At 35.0% G+C, this 16,522-nt stretch overlaps 1 protein-coding gene, 1 long non-coding RNA gene and 1 other non-coding gene across 4 annotated transcripts in view; 2 read left to right on the top strand and 1 right to left on the bottom strand.

The window, feature by feature from the left end:
- The first annotated feature begins 228 nt into the window (after positions 1–228).
- The window catches only part of Gli (carboxyl ester lipase-like protein Gli), a 34,200-nt gene continuing 17,906 nt past the window's right edge, over positions 229–16,522 (top strand). For both annotated transcript variants that reach the window (XM_089696830.1, XM_089696829.1), the window contains exons 1-9: positions 229–934; positions 1,360–1,509; positions 1,886–2,023; positions 2,357–2,503; positions 3,994–4,150; positions 4,643–4,854; positions 5,215–5,385; positions 5,769–5,970; positions 6,219–6,406. In XM_089696830.1, coding sequence (XP_089552956.1) covers positions 629–934; positions 1,360–1,509; positions 1,886–2,023; positions 2,357–2,503; positions 3,994–4,150; positions 4,643–4,854; positions 5,215–5,385; positions 5,769–5,970; positions 6,219–6,406 — 1,671 coding nt within the window. In that variant the 5' untranslated portion in view covers positions 229–628. The remainder of the gene's footprint in view (positions 935–1,359; positions 1,510–1,885; positions 2,024–2,356; positions 2,504–3,993; positions 4,151–4,642; positions 4,855–5,214; positions 5,386–5,768; positions 5,971–6,218; positions 6,407–16,522) is intronic.
- Positions 7,237–7,316, bottom strand: TRNAL-UAG (transfer RNA leucine (anticodon UAG)). The gene has a single exon. It is a non-coding gene; the product is annotated as a tRNA-Leu (tRNA).
- Positions 8,707–10,038, top strand: LOC149488087 (uncharacterized). The gene is made up of 2 exons (XR_016315795.1): positions 8,707–8,948; positions 9,267–10,038. It is a non-coding gene; the product is annotated as an uncharacterized LOC149488087 (long non-coding RNA).

Genomic DNA, 16,522 nt, shown 5'->3' with positions numbered 1-16,522 from the left:
GTTGCGTTTAGAAATATTTCACAGCAAAAGTCAAAACATAAAGAAATATTATGTAATTTTTATTTAATATAATTTCCTATCTACATAATATCTCCATACTATTGCTTTTTTTTATTCAACTGAATCAAATAATTAGAATTTTACCACAGTTCTGAAATTCTAGGAGAAGTCGTTTCAAAACAAAATTAATTTCTGAACGTAAGCGTTCTTCGTTCCGTAATCCGTTGACGTTTAACAAAGTTTCGAAAGAGCTTCACGAAATGATAAACAAAGCTGTGATAGTGGGCGTTGTCACACATTATTTTACTGATAATTCATAGATTAAAAATCTGATAAAGCGGTGCCGTTGTTTCGCGACATTGTACTAGATAAAATTGGAACTAAATTGATAAAAACAACATACAAAACTTCATTCGTGGTGTTGGTGAATCACTTGTTTCGACTCATGTTTTTTACGATTTTGGGTTTAAGACAAAGTATTATCCGATAAAACTTGCGGCAGAATTGACGATTATATGCATATGATTATATTTTAATTCATGAAAATGTTGTATTGCGCACAATAAATTATTTTTAACATGATTCATCGAAGTTTCTTATTGGACCGTAAAGTTAGTGTTGTGTGAAAATGCATAGAAAAACATTGATAACATTATTATTATGTGCAACTGTGAAGTGTCAGTCTAATAAAGACTTATACAATGGACAATTTAAAAATGATTATTACAATGTGAGAACGCAAGAGGCATCTAGGGACCACAGAATACCAAACCCTGGTGACTCAGACTATAGAACGTATGTGTACAATAACCGAAGATATGGAGCGGATCCTTCGAGATATAACCCGTATAACCCTAATATAAACCGGCCTGGAGGCTTTCCCTACAATCCTATTGTGACTAATCCCTTGGACGAGCAGTTTAAATTCAATTCAGTATGTATTCATTACCCTTGGGTAAAGTTACATTATTATGTAAAAACTACATTTGAAGTTCTTTATTTGTATTATGATTACATATAAATTTATAAATGTTCAAACTGATAAATTTAATTTATCAGTTTTCTCAGAGTAAATTAATTGTTACTTGTGTATTGTAAATCAATGTGTAATGGCTATTATATATTATTAGTAAGAAATTTATGTACATACTATAAAATGTGCTTGAAATACACTGTTCAATATTTGTTTTTTTTTTTGTGATTTACCATGAATCTCACCAAGCGATTTATCTCCTTAATAACACATTAACAACATACATTTCAAGCAATTTATTTATCAATTAATTTTTGCTTAATTTAGTTATGTCTAAAAAATACAAAAAAACACAATAACACTATCAATGACAAAATCGTTTCTAGAATCGAGACCCCAATAATCCAGATGCATTATTCCCCGGAGTTCTTGGTGGGTGGAGAGAGGATCTGCAAGGGAAAGAGAGGCGAGACTCAAGGCAGCTGAAGAGAGACATCTTCGTTAACACTAATTATGGACAGGTGCAGGGGTTTAAGGTAAGTTGATTGTTGCGTTATGAATTGCTTTAAATACTTTTATATTATGTATACCTAATTCAAAAAACTCAAGTACACAAAATTTAAAACTAATACCACTATAGGTGGCAAGTAGTGCTGGGTGTATTTTGGAGAAGCTGCACATGCTTTCTGTTGCACCTGTATTAAAAGTATTGCTCAGAAACCTTATATTTTACTTTGGGGCCAGGTTTGGGCCAGTGTTAAATAAATTTGCCTCACACTTTTGTGACTTTTTTACAATATTTAATGAAAGGTGTTATTTTTTTTAGATAAAAATAAATAAAAACAATCAGTCGTTAGACTGAGTAGATACATTATAGTCTTACATATACTTTAATATGTAACAATCTTTCAGGTATACCTTTACGACAATCCAGATCCAGATTCAGGGTATCGACCGTGGTTGACACCTGTGGAGAGAATACAGGGGGAAGTGTCTGTGTTCCTGGGGATACCCTACGCTCGACCACCTGTGTTGGAAGGCAGGTTTAAGGTAATTTAATGGGAAATCATTATTTTGTCGCTATTAGTAAGTAGTTTTCTAAACATTATTTTATTTATTGATGTGGCTTTTTTTTTCAAAATAAAAAATAAGCATAAACTTACAAAAATTTTAAAGAGTGTAAACCATACATGAGGAATTGATAATATATTTTACTGAAATGTATTTAAAACTTTAAAAGCACATATTTGTAGATGTATAAGCCATTTATAAGAAGAATGGAAACACACATTAATTTTATTTATAGGTATATAATTAAAATGGGACATTTTTTTTGTCTGTTTTGATCTCCATTTGATACTAAATGCATATAAAACATTACAGCCTCCCCGTCAACACCCCGGCTGGCAACTAATTCAAGCGGTAGACTGGGGGCCGGCTTGCCCGCAGCCAGTCAGGTTCACAGGCGCTACCAAGGGAGTGCGGGATATGGACGAAGACTGTCTCTACTTGAATGTGTTCTCGCCTAATGTGAGTTTTTTGTCATATTTTGTGGTTAAATTGTGATTGCGATACAAATGGTTGAGTAATGTGTGTGTATATTTAAATTTTAATGAATTTTGGCTAGAATTCTTATATTTTCATATAGAAACGAACGAGTACTACCGTACGCTTCTGCGACACTTTTTACCCCGCACTACCACTTTGTGGAATAGTCTTACCCCCTTTTGTATTCCCGCCCGTGTATCACTTGAATACCTTTAAAAAGGGAGCCTACATCCATCTTCGACAGTCGGTAACAGCCTCACAAAGGTAAATTTGTGAGTGCTCATGGGCGGTGGTAATCACTTCATTAGGTGATCCACCTGCTCAGTTACCTGCTCTTTTATAAAAAAAGAAAGAGGTTCACAAGGACTATTAAAAGGTAGCGCTATATGGACGAACATGGGAACATTTATTGGCTGATGATGATGATGCATTCCCGCCTAATGATATATTATTTAGAAATTTTTACGTATTATATACAAATCCACAAATATATTTTATTAATTAATGTATTCAAAAGGAATATTGATCACCACAAACATAATAAATATTGTCTATCATTATGCGGCAATATTTAAATCACTATAATTAATTGGGGACACATTTCAACAAATCCCGAACAATTGAGACAAACGAAATCGCAAAGTTAATTACAATCACGGGTCATTAACCCCCCACTCATTGGACGATTAATTCACTGAATGAGTTAAATGATTCATAATTACTTCATTGTTCGTTATTGTAGGCCTTAAACTAACGTGATCTTGCAATTATATGCGGCAATTTGGACGTCAAAGGGTTTTAATTGCTTATTTATTCGGGAACTTGAGGCTTATTAAAGCAATGCGGTAAATGGTAGAAGAGTTTAGTAGCTTTAAGAAATTATCTTTATCATAATTCAATACTACACTACATATAAAATAGCGACATGCTGTCTTTGAAATGTTTTTATGGCCAAATTTAGACTAACATGTTGACTTCATTTAGAAACAAGTGTATGTACTTACTTGTAGGTTCTGGCTGTTTTAAATATATATTTATAAAACCTTGAATTATTATATCAATAGCATGTTGGCTTCATTTAGAAACAAATACTTATATGAATAGCTATAACAATGTATTGCTTATGAATATGGAATTGATATGGGATATTGTTTCGTACAATCAAAAATTATAGTTGGGCAAATTAACATACAAATTAAGCGCACTATAAACACGATACTAATAATTAAAATTCAAAATTCCTTAAGAAACTAAGTACAGCTTAGTTTTTTACTGTATTCAAAATAATTTGTGGCCCATTACCGTAAACCCTTAATAAGTTTTAGGTTTATACTCTGTTTTTTTAATCCATGACGTGACGGTATTGCGCTGACGCGACCTTTAAATTTTACTCTCAACGCGCGTAAAGAAGTTTCACTTCAAAACGATATTCATCATTTTAATTTATTTTTATTCATTATTTGTTTTTGCAGACGGAAGCGGGTGCGACAGCTCAAAAGTACCCAGTAATGGTGTACATTCATGGCGGCCAGTTTACCTCGGGAGCGTCTAACCTGTTCCCAGCTCATATGCTAGCTGCGTTTTATAATGTTGTTGTTGTTTCTTTTAATTATCGGCTGGGGGCTTTGGGTGAGTTGATTTGTTGTAAGTTTTTATTAAAGTGAAATTTTTATAACATCGTCTCAAACTATTTGGTCTGTGTAGCGCATGTCGCGTGTATCGCAGCCGACCGTCACGCGACATGCGCTACACAAAGCAGTGTTCGGAACCGTTCGAACAGTTTCACTTTTACCGTGGTTTCATAAAACCACACAACATTTTTGTATATTAAGTTACAAGTGACAAAACTCAATTGAAATATAATCAATGCTAATCAGTAGCGATTTATCCTTCTAATGTGTTTATAATTATTAAAATTAGTCAACTGTTTGGGTAATGGACAAACAAACAAATCTTTATTTGTAGTATTAGTTTAATAATTTATTAATTTCAGTTATGCTACGATACAACTCGATTTTTAGAAAAAAATCGACAGATACCTGCTTGTTTTATTTTTTTCTTAATTTATACTTACCTTCAATTTTCACCAAAATTACTAATCATATTAATTCCCACTTCCAGGTTTCCTATCAACAGCGGACGAGAACTCGCCCGGCAACTACGGTATCCTGGACCAAGCGATGGCCCTCCGCTGGGTCAGAGACAACATAGCCCCTTTCAATGGAGACAGCGAGTCTATCACATTGTTTGGACCGGGGGCTGGGGCTGCGTCAGCTGGACTACTGGCTGTGGCACCGCAGACTAGAGATATTGTGACTAAGATCATTGCACAGGTATGGGCAAGGAGATTTTGATGATCTGTTAGCAGAGTGCTGCTTATGTTAGGTGCAATAAAGACAGGTTTATGGCATTACTAGCTGTGCTCCGCGGTTTATGGCATTGCTCCGCTCCTGTTGGTCTTAGCGTGATGATATATAGCCTTCCTCGTTAAATGGGCTATCTAACACCGAAAGAATTTATATATCATCACGCTTGGACCAATAGAAGCAGAGCCAAGTGGGTGAAAGCACGGGGCGCAGCTAGTGTTCTGTATGTCTATTTAAAATATTTTTGTATAATTTAAAAAAAACGCCTGCTTGACATATTATTACGTCTTTAAAAATAAAAATTACAAAATCCCCAAACCTTTACAGAGTGGATCAGCATTAGCCGACTGGGCGTTAATCGAAGACAAATTTCGGGTTCAGAACACGTCACTCGTCTTTGGTAGGCTGCTGGGTTGTCCGATAGACTCCTCGTGGAAGTTGGTCAACTGTCTGCGTCAAGGCAGGAGCTTCCATGAGCTGGGGAATGCGGAGTTTCAGGTAGCTTATCTTCTAGGGTTGTTGAAAATTCATAAAATTAATGTTAACTATATTTATTTGTGTTAATCAATTGCGCTTTTATAGCAAAAAAAAAGAATACATAGAATAACGTGCATATTCGTACACGCACATAATACATTTACCCCCATAAACATTTACACGAATAAAGTGTAACGTACACTTCGTACATCCGAAAAATAATATTAAACTTTTTTTATGTATTGATTAAATTTTTTAACAATACTTATCCAATTATTTCGATGGATATATTCATAGCCCTATTATATCGATTTTTTTTTGTATTCCCACTAAAAATAATATTTATAATTCACTAACTATCAATAATTGACCCATTTTGTGTGAAAAAAAAATCCGAATTGCAGCCGCAAGTGGGCTTCATACCCTGGGGTCCCGTCCTGGAGAACAACTTTACGTTCCCCGGTGACGGCTGGTACGAGGGCTGGCGCGAGAGGGACTGGCACCTGCTGCGGAACACCCCCGAGGAGCTGATCTCCAGGCGGCTGTTCAACCCGGCACTGCGGTACATGACCGGAGTTACCACGCAAGAGGCGGCATATTATTTGTGTGAGTAGAGGAAGAGATATAATAATTTATTGGTCTTGGTATTAAATTAATTAGTAAATAAAAGAATTGCCTACTCAATTGCACTGACTGCGCATGGTGTTATTTAAATCAATATTGCAAATGCCCAGAACCTTTTATATGTCATTAATATGCAAAATTTACCGTTTGGCCAAACATTCAATACTTTTTGGTGCAGTATCATATGTATTTTCACGCATGTATTATAGTAACATACACTATTATTGCAGACAACAACCACTCCCTGGCCCCGGACTACGAAATAACCGAACAGTGGTTCGACCAGAAGGTCCGAGAACTAGTTCTCCGCTACAACTACACGCTGAACCCGCGCGGCGTGTACGACGCGGTGCGATACATGTACACCTACCACCCCGACCCGCACAACGCGAGCGCGATACGCGACCAGTACGTGCACGTGAGTATCTGACACGTTGTGACACGTATAACACGTTATGGGACTCGCTACATGTACACCTACCACCCCGACCCGCACAACGCGAGCGCGATACGCGACCAGTACGTGCACGTGAGTATCTGACACGTTGTGACACGTATAACACGTTATGGGACTCGCTCCATGTACACGCTGAACCCGCGCGGCGTGCACGACGCGTGTACGGCGTGTACGGTGCGCTACGTTATATACATGAGTTTATGACACGTATTTTGCGAAAAAATACATGCTTTTTATTTAGGCTAACCCATATAACGCTAATTTAATCATATAATAAATGTTTTGCGGTTTTTTCACGCATTTTACACTCGATACAGTCAGTACACATAATATGTGGCGGGTGTTGTACGCTTTTTGCGAAAAAAACTTTTTTTTTCACGTATTCCTTAAATAATTTATGTGTCACAGTAACTAACATGACTACGTAGAATATTAGCTCTATACGCGATCATAACGTGTATATATAGAGTATTTTGTTCGTTTATCATTAAATTTGTATGATGAAAAATAAATTTTAGCGAAGAATATGAACCCCTCCAATTATATGGCATGTTAATAAACATTTTCAAAAATGGGAGCATATCACGGGTCACAATATTTTCAGTTCAATCAATCACTTCACTTTAAGATACAAGTCTTCCTGTAAATGTAACATTTTAATACAATGAACAATGATTCTGACCATGTTGATTAAAATTTAAAAGACATAATGTTCGTTTTAGTTGTAATACATATTGTGGTAAATATGCAATCAACAAAAATAAACCAAAAAATAAAATAAAATAACATTCTGACAGCGGTGGGATTCGAACCCACGCCCTTTCGGACTGGTGCCTAAAACCAGCGCCTTAGACCGCTCGGCCACGCTGCCTGATGGCGGAGTCGTTAGATTTAGCGACAACACTAAAATTACACAATGACTAAGTGTCAAAAGAGATCCTACACGCTAAGTACTTAATTTTTTCTTTGACAAATTATTTTGTTTAATAATTTATATGACTATACTAGTGTACACACGTAAGAAGTGAAACTTCTTTATGACCTTATTTTTCAAAAAAATAATTTACATACTATATGCAACTTTACAGAAATACGTCGAATCATGCGTGGTAGGGATAAGAAAAAGATGGCGCGTAACGGAAAAATGTCACGCGTAACGAAAAAATGTTACACTAAATTTTTTTCCAACCCCGATAAAGAAGTTTCACTTCAAATATGCTCATCTATACTAATATTATAAAGAGGAAAAGTTTGTAAGTATGTATGTATGTATGTATAGTTTTCACGCATAAACTACTGGACCGATTTCAAAAATTCTTTCACCATGAGAAAGCTGCATCTTTACTGAGCAACATAGGCTATATTGCATTTTGAAAAAAAATAGAGATCCTCACCAAAAATGCAATAATGTAACCCAAGGTGTAAAAAATCCTCAATAAAAGTTCTGTCATCGCGTGCGCTGCGGAATCTATGGAGGATAGAACAAAAAAATGTTCTACGGTATTATAGAATGGATCAATATCTACAAGAAAGTCCGCGATACCATATGTCTATCTTCAGTAGTTATGTTACTACAACAACTTTTTTACGTTTTCAAAGTAAATAGAAGTGCCGACAGTAATCAAACCATGTTATCCATACACATATATTAATCCTTATCCCATTAAATGATGTTTTATTATAGACTGTTTCAATACCAGCAAAATACTTTTTAAATGAAAAGAATTGGATATTCCATTCAAAAGATATAACGAATTTTTAAAAGTGTCAATCTACAGAAAATAGTAGACCGTATACTGTTCGAGCAGGCCGTAGTTCGGGACGGGGTAAAGGTGATTTTTATGTGATTAAAAATTAAACCTATTATAGTCCGACCTATAGTAGACTTTTCACTGTCACGATATCTTTGCGGGTGAAACCGCAGGGCATTGCTAGTAAGTTATAAGTTGAGGTTGCCTTACCTGGCCTTATTCTATCATATTAAAATTTAGGAACATAGTTAAAACATTTTGTTCCAGAAATCATCTCAATAATAATTAAATAACGTAGAGAAAAATGCTATATGAACAAGTAACTTAGTTCAGTGAAAATAGATGTCGCTATACGCAATTGAGTCGAGTTGAATCGCGCTAGTGAAATTTTTTGTTGTATACTGATATAATTTTTGAATGGAAAGACATGACATGGGACCCGGAGGATGACATGGACAGCTTCCTTTGATAATGTAATTTTTGAAAAATCTGACAGTTAGTCAGATTTGTATATAATCACAGAACAGTAAAGTAGATAGAAGTGTGATGTGGGCGTGGCCCACGTGTCACTTGTAAGGTAAGATCACCTAACTTGCTCTCAGTTGTGCGCAGAAAAATATTCGAGTCGGTTGTCAGCTGTCAAACCTTTTTTCCATATTTATTCATTAATTAGGACGTGTTGTTCGGTATAAAGAGTGCAAAAATGATAGCAGACGAAATAATATCAGCAATGAAGGCATTTCATACCGTCGGTAAGTCTTATTTTAATTTATTTTAATTATATTTTAATTATATTTTATGTTATAACTTCGCTTGTCGTAATTTGTCAAAATTGTATACAAATATCTAGTCAAAATGAACCTTAATCCATAAGAAATTAGTACTATTATAGATTGAACAGCAAACAAGACTTTCTGGAATATTATTGCAATAAACAAACGAATGTCGCTTTAGTGATGCTTGTGGTGCATATCGACAGTATCGATACTTTAGAAAAGACAAACATTACTTATAAATATTAAATTTTATTTTATTTTTCCTTAGCTTTCATTTGTCTTATTTATTTATAGATTTCCCAAAGAGGCTAATTTAAAAGAGAAATGGATAAATGCAACGTGACGAGTTAACTGGATGCCGAACAGTACTAAGCGGTCTAACAAAGGCCACCGATACATCAAACCTACAGCAGTTCCAAGATTTAAAATAATGCATATTTTCTGTTTGTATTTTGTAAATATAGATTCATACTATTCTATTCCGTTTTTTATTTAATAATAATAATATAAAAAGACGTACTTAGTAGTAATAAACATACTCCAAAATGTGACGCATTATACTATACTCATATAAAAGAAAGAAAAAAAAATACACAAAAAATATTTATTTGTGAATTATCGATAACAAGGCTGACATCCCTCAGAGCATAGCATCAGATAAATATCAAGTTAATGTCATTAATGTTGAGTGACACAAATTTCAACCTTATCTCTATGTGTTGCGTTTCAAATTTATATCTATCGAAAACTAACGCCCTCTGTTGTGGAGTAGCTGAATGTTTTCGAATTTGGAATTTCTGTGCAATGAGAAACAAAACAGCTAATATACCTAGGGATGTTATACTAAAATAAACCGTAACATGGTGCGTTAGGGTACATATTGAAATGCTGAATTTATAACCTAAGTCAGTTTTTACTCAAATTAAGCTGTCCAATCAAAGGCATAGTTTACTTGTAGTGTACTGTATAACTATCGGTTAAAATGTGTGGGTTTGGCGACACTGGTTTTCATACTAATTAGACATTACAGCACTTCTATATGTTTTTACTGTTCTGTGTATATAATGTAGTGGAAGTTGATTATAATGACTCCGAAGCTGAAGGGATTATCATACACGCCAAACTGAGAGAAAAAAGAGGCCGCCATAGCCCTTAGGTAGAAAATAAACAATCCTGCTGTTTTTGTAACTAGGTAGTAGGTACATATTTATTTTATTACTAGCTGTGCCCGCGACTTCGTCCGCGTGGAATAGTGACTGCATACTTAGTAGTTACTACTTACTTCTTAACTTTTATTGAATAATATACATACCATAAATAATTAAAAGAACTGTTAGTAAAATTTATTACTTACATAAAAAAATATCCTTAATAATTTTAAAGTTTGTCTGTCTGTCAAGACCCTTTTTCTCAGGAACGCATGAAATTCAAGCTGAAATTTATATCGAATACTTAAATCTAGGGTCTATCGTAGGTCTTCATCTATCTTCTATAATATAAAAATGAATCCCAAAATGTGTTGGTAAGCGCATAACTAGAGAACGGCTGAACCGATTTCGTTAATTCTTTTTTTATTATATTCCTTGAAGTACGAGAATGGTTCTTATGTAGAGAAAACGTAAACATGTACCACGGGCGAAGCCGGGGTGGACCGCTAGTATGTATTAAATATGGTTGGTGGTATCTGCAAAGTTTTATGTGTTTTTTATTGACTCCTTAGAATTATAATAACTAGTTACGCATCCACCCCAACCCTCTGTGTTAGGTTGAGCAATAGCTTTCCGCTGGCCTCAGCAAGACCACCGGAGAGTTCTTGCAATTTAACATAAGCATAGCAGTTATTGAAAAACATTTGTTTCGTAATAAGGTATCGATTGTATCATTGCATGTAATTCTGGCATTAACATTTGTGACTCCAAATCGTCCACTTGTTATAGTTAAGTAATTAAATAAGTTTAATTTTAATTTTATTTTATTTCTTTTTTTTAAAAAAAGTCAAATCGCTCCCGCAAAGTTTAACTGGCGCAGCCGGTAGGATAGCCACATAAGGTCTGCATGTCTAGAGGTCTTCAAAATTAGCCCTAGAACATTGCTATAAAGGCCGTGCTATCCTGAAAGAACCGAAAAATAAATTTGTTAAACGACCACGACGAGGAATAATGGGATCGACGATCGGTTGGTGAGTAAAACTTTTTGCCATCCTTTCTGATATATTCCCATATCCTTTTCACGAGAGTGTAATTTTGACTTTTAACTATTTTTAACTGTTATTTTGGGATTGAACGTCTCGCATTATAACGGATCTGGTTTTAATATGAAATTCTATTAAATCAGTAATTAGTTAGTTATACGTAAGAAATATCGTATTTAATTCTAAGAATTGTCTTGCATAAAACTCTGCACAGACTAATTAACTATAGAGTGTAACTTAATTAAAAGTTTTAAATTAGAAAATTAAATGATTTTTGCATAAAGAAATATTAATATTAATTGATTTAATTGATCTCAAAATCGATCGTAATTCAATTAATGATTTTTATATTTTATATGTGATTTTATAACTTATTTCAAGTTTTAATTTTTATAGTAATTGATAACATATATTTCTTTTATTGTGCTATATTTTAAGAATTTTTATTACTTATATTGTGTTTTAAATTGATTTCTGTGTGTGTGATTTTTATAATTCGAAATTATTGTAATTGGTTAAAGACTTCAGAACTTTAATTACTCTGTACTTATTTAACATGGAAAGCGTAAACGTAATAACAATTCCGAGTGATATGTTAAAGCTTATTCCTCTTTTTGGTGGAGACAAAAGAATTTTGAATTTATTCTTTCGAAAATGCGAATATATAATTAATAAATTTAGAGGGCATGAAGAGCAGAATATTTACGTTTTACATGCAATAACTAGTAGATTAATAGGCGATGCCGCCGCGTTATTATCGGAGCGCGAAGATATTAATACTTGGCCCGCGCTAAAAGAATTACTAGAACAACATTTTGGGGATCCGCGCAGTGAGGATTGCATAAAAATCTCGCTCGAGTCCTGCAAAATAAAATCCGGGGAAAGTTATCTTGAATTTTGTAATAGGATACAGAATATTAGATCGTTACTAATATCGAAGGTTAATTTATCGGTAGATACGGAAATTAAACGCGCGAAAATTGCGATTTATAATCATACAGCCCTGAACGTTTTCTTGTATAATTTGCCCGAAAACATGGTGCGAATTGTTAGACTAAAATCGCCTAATACATTAGAACAGGCTCTAGAAGCTGTGTTAGAAGAAGTTAATTTTCACGAACAATATCAGTCGCGCAATCGTACCCATAATAATACAACGGTGCCCCAATTTTTACAAAATCCTCAACAAAGATTTAATTTTGGGACACCAAATGTACCTCAAAAATTTGGTTTTAAATTCACACCCCAGCAACCGTTTAATAAAAATCCACAATTTGGTTATAAGCCACCGTTTAATAAAAACCCACAGTTCGGGTATAGGCCTTCATTCCATCAAAATCCACAATTTGGTTATAGACCAACATTAAATCAAAATCCACAATTTGGTTATAGACCAACATTAAATCAAAATCCACAATTTGGTTATAGGCCTACATTTAATCAAAACCCACAACTTGGTTATAGGCCCCCTCAAACTTTTGGTATGAAGCCACAGCATTTCGGTCAAGGACCTCCTCAAAATAACCGCTTTGAGTCTACTGACGTTTCCATGAGGACGGCACCCCCTCGACCGCAAATAACTCAGCAAGGTTTTAGACTGAATGAAACCGACATACATAATGACAATTTACTATATGACAATTATTACTATGACTATAATCCTTACGACTATACGAATTACGAATACGATGAGAATGATATTTATATACCCACTGACGATACTGAAGAAATTAATGTGCCTCCGTCTGATGAAGAAAATTTTCAAACGGAAGCCTCTACAAAGGAGAAATCATAGAATTAAATTGCGATCCAAATCTGAAATTGCCACACATTTATATTCCTGAAATTAATTCCAAATTTATGATTGATACTGGGAGCACGCGATCATTCATCAGCCCCCGAATTGCCTATCAATATTTTCCGAATTTTATAAAATATGAACCCTTTAAAGTTATAAGCACCCATGCATCCAGTCAACATGACGAAGTTATAGAAATTCCGCTTTTTCCAACGTTAAATACCCCTGACGACCACAAATTTCATTTGTATGACGTAGACGAACGCTATGACGGACTTATTGGTAATGACCTACTAAAAAAAAATAGACGCAATAATTGACCTGAAACATTTGCTACTGAGAACCAGGAACACAGACATCCCCATCATTAATAATAACTTAGATTATATTATCCACTTGCCACCCCGATGTGAACAGAAGGTAAAAATTCCTACCGACCTTCACTCAGGTGTTGCAGTAATCGACTTTAAAGAATTTAAACCCGGAGTAAGAATGCCCTCAGCACTAGTTAACTGTAATAATGGCTATGCGACAACAATAATCCAGAATAGCGTAGAATCACCCATGACTCTGAAAATTAACGAACCTCTTCAAACATCAGACCCTTCCGATTGTAACTTTGTACATAACGACAAACACAACGACAACGAAGATGACGAATTACTCAAAAATAATTTATCAAAGCTGAGACTTGACCACACTAGCGAAATAGAGCGTAATAAGATATTCGCCCTATGTCACGAATATAGGGACATATTTTATTGCGAACAAATCCCATTAAGTTTTACAAACGAAGTTAAACATAAAATTAATACCAAAAACGAAGACCCGATTTTTGTTAGACCGTATAGACAGGCTCCTGCGCAAGCAGATGAAATTAATAGACAAGTCGAAAAATTACTTCAAGACAATGTAATACGAGAATCACATTCCCCGTGGAATGCTCCAGTTCATTTAGTTCCGAAGAAGCGCGATGCTTCCGGATTAGTTAAATGGCGTATGGTAGTTGATTATCGAAGGCTTAATGACGTGACTGTTGACGACCGTTATCCACTTCCTAATATTACTGACTTACTGGACAAACTTGGTAAGAGCCTCTACTTCACTACACTTGATTTAGCAAGTGGTTATCATCAGATTGAGGTAGACGAGCGAGACATTAAGAAAACAGCCTTCAGCACTCAGTATGGACACTATGAATTCCTTAGAATGCCATTTGGCCTAAAAACAGCTCCTGCTACATTCCAGAGAGCAATGGACAATATATTAAGAGGGCTACAGGGAATACATTGCATGGTCTACTTGGATGACGTAATTGTATTCTCCTCTAGCTTAGATGAACATATATTAAAATTAAGAACCATTTTTGACCGACTCAGACAGACAAACTTAAAGGTACAACTAGACAAATCTGAATTTTTACGAAAAGAAGTAATTTACCTCGGACATACTATTACTAAAGACGGACTGAAACCTAATGACGATAAAATTACTGCGGTACTTAATTACCCGATACCCAAAACAACTACTGAGATCAAATCCTTCCTTGGTCTTATAGGATACTATAGACGGTTTATTAAAGATTTTGCACATGTAACGAAGCCCTTAACATCTTGCCTGAAAAAACGGAATAAAATCATTTTAGATAAAAATTACATAGACGCATTCAATAGATGTAAGGAACTCTTAACGAATGCACCACTTTTGCAATACCCAGACTTTGAAAAACCTTTTATCTTAACGACTGATGCGTCTAATGTTGCGTTAGGGGCAGTATTATCACAGGGCCCCATTGGAGGCGATAAACCCGTTGCATATGCAAGCCGCACCTTAAGTGACACCGAATCACGCTATAGCACCATAGAACGCGAGTGTCTAGCCATTGTTTGGGCTATTAAACATTTTAGGCCTTATCTTTATGGTAAGAAATTTATGATATATACAGATCACAAACCTTTATCATGGCTTAACTCTCAAAAGGATACAAGTAGTAAACTGACTCGTTGGCGACTTCGACTCCAAGACTATGATTATGAAATAGTTTATAAGAAAGGGAAGCAAAATCTAAACGCGGATGCTTTGTCTAGAATTAGGGTTAACGCTACGCATTCCGATAACGAAAACGAATCTATGGTTGTTAATATAGACGATAGAGACAATAGGCCAAGAACGCGTAACGACTCTAGTACAATTACTATATCAGAACGCGATTCTAGTGAAACGATATCTATTCCCGACTCTGAAACTCTATCGGCGATGAGTTCTCCTAGAACTTGTGACTACCCAGTCAGGTCACCATCTGTAACGTCGAAATCGGATACAGTTCATTCAGCTAATATTGTAGAATCGTCCGGTATACCTATATTACATGAAGCAATAGACACAAAACCAAATCAAATTTTAGTATATACGTGGTTTAAGAACGAAATGCAAGTTCACGACCTTTCACGTGAAAAGCAAAAGGTTTTAGAAGTTTTCTTGCCTACTAATAACCAGGATCTAGTAAAACAATTTTTAAAAGAGTATATTAAACCAAAGGTTAAGTATTTCATTTATTTCGAAGATGATGAACATCGCAAACAGTTCACTAGCATTGTCATAGAATTATTTAGAAAGGATACAGTATTGTTATTTGAATGTACGGAGCGTGTAGTTTTTATAGAAGATGAGAAGGAACAAAAGGCTATTATAATAAAGCACCATCAAGGCAAAACGTGTCACCGCGGTATTAAAGAGACTCTAGCAAGTATACGTAGAAATTATTTTTGGCACAATATGCAGGAAACTATTTCAGCCCTTATTAATGCCTGTGAAACGTGTTGTAAAATGAAGTATGATCGTAATCCCTTTAAACCTATTTTACAATTAACTCAAACACAAGACGCGCCGTTCCAAGAAATATTTATTGATATTTTTCAGATAGAAGGAAATTATTACTTAACTATTATCGACGCATTTAGTAAGTTAGGTCAAGCCATTCCAATAGACAATAGATCAACGGCAGAGGTAGTGCGTGCACTCATGAAGTATTTTTCATTTTACGGCACTCCTAGAAAGATTAGTTCAGATCCCGGTAGTGAATTTAACAACGAGCTAATGAAAGAATTTTTGAATTTACATAAAATTGAGCTTCATATCGGCTCACCTAATAATCCTAATTCAATGGGATTAATTGAGCGTTTACATTCGACCATTAGTGAAATTTATAGATGTGCGAAATATGAAGAGAAATGCACGGATGCAGCATCAGTAATGATGTATTCAATTATTGCCTATAATAGTTCCATTCATTCAGTTACGGGCTTAACCCCTTTTGAAGTCGTATTTGGTCACACGGATTCAGGTAGCTTATTTAACGCTGATTTCGAGCAGCATTATATACAGCAATTGGTTAAGGACCATGCAAAACGTTTAAAGATTCTATATAAACATTTAGCAGAGAAAATGATCGAAACTAAGCAAAAGGTAAAGGATAGGAGAGGTGGTGAAGACCAAATCAGTCTCCCATCAGGAAAAATTATATTTGCGAAAGACGTTAATAAGCGAAAAAGCAAGGATAAG

The sequence above is a fragment of the Colias philodice genome, chromosome 6 (assembly GCF_061535455.1).
Source record: "Colias philodice isolate Cphi_HAF_F1 chromosome 6, ilColPhil1 Martin Lab GWU primary, whole genome shotgun sequence".
NCBI lineage: Eukaryota > Metazoa > Arthropoda > Insecta > Lepidoptera > Pieridae > Colias > Colias philodice.
The sequence above is the reverse complement of the archived record's forward strand: the minus strand, read 5'-3'. Positions and strand labels throughout refer to the sequence as shown.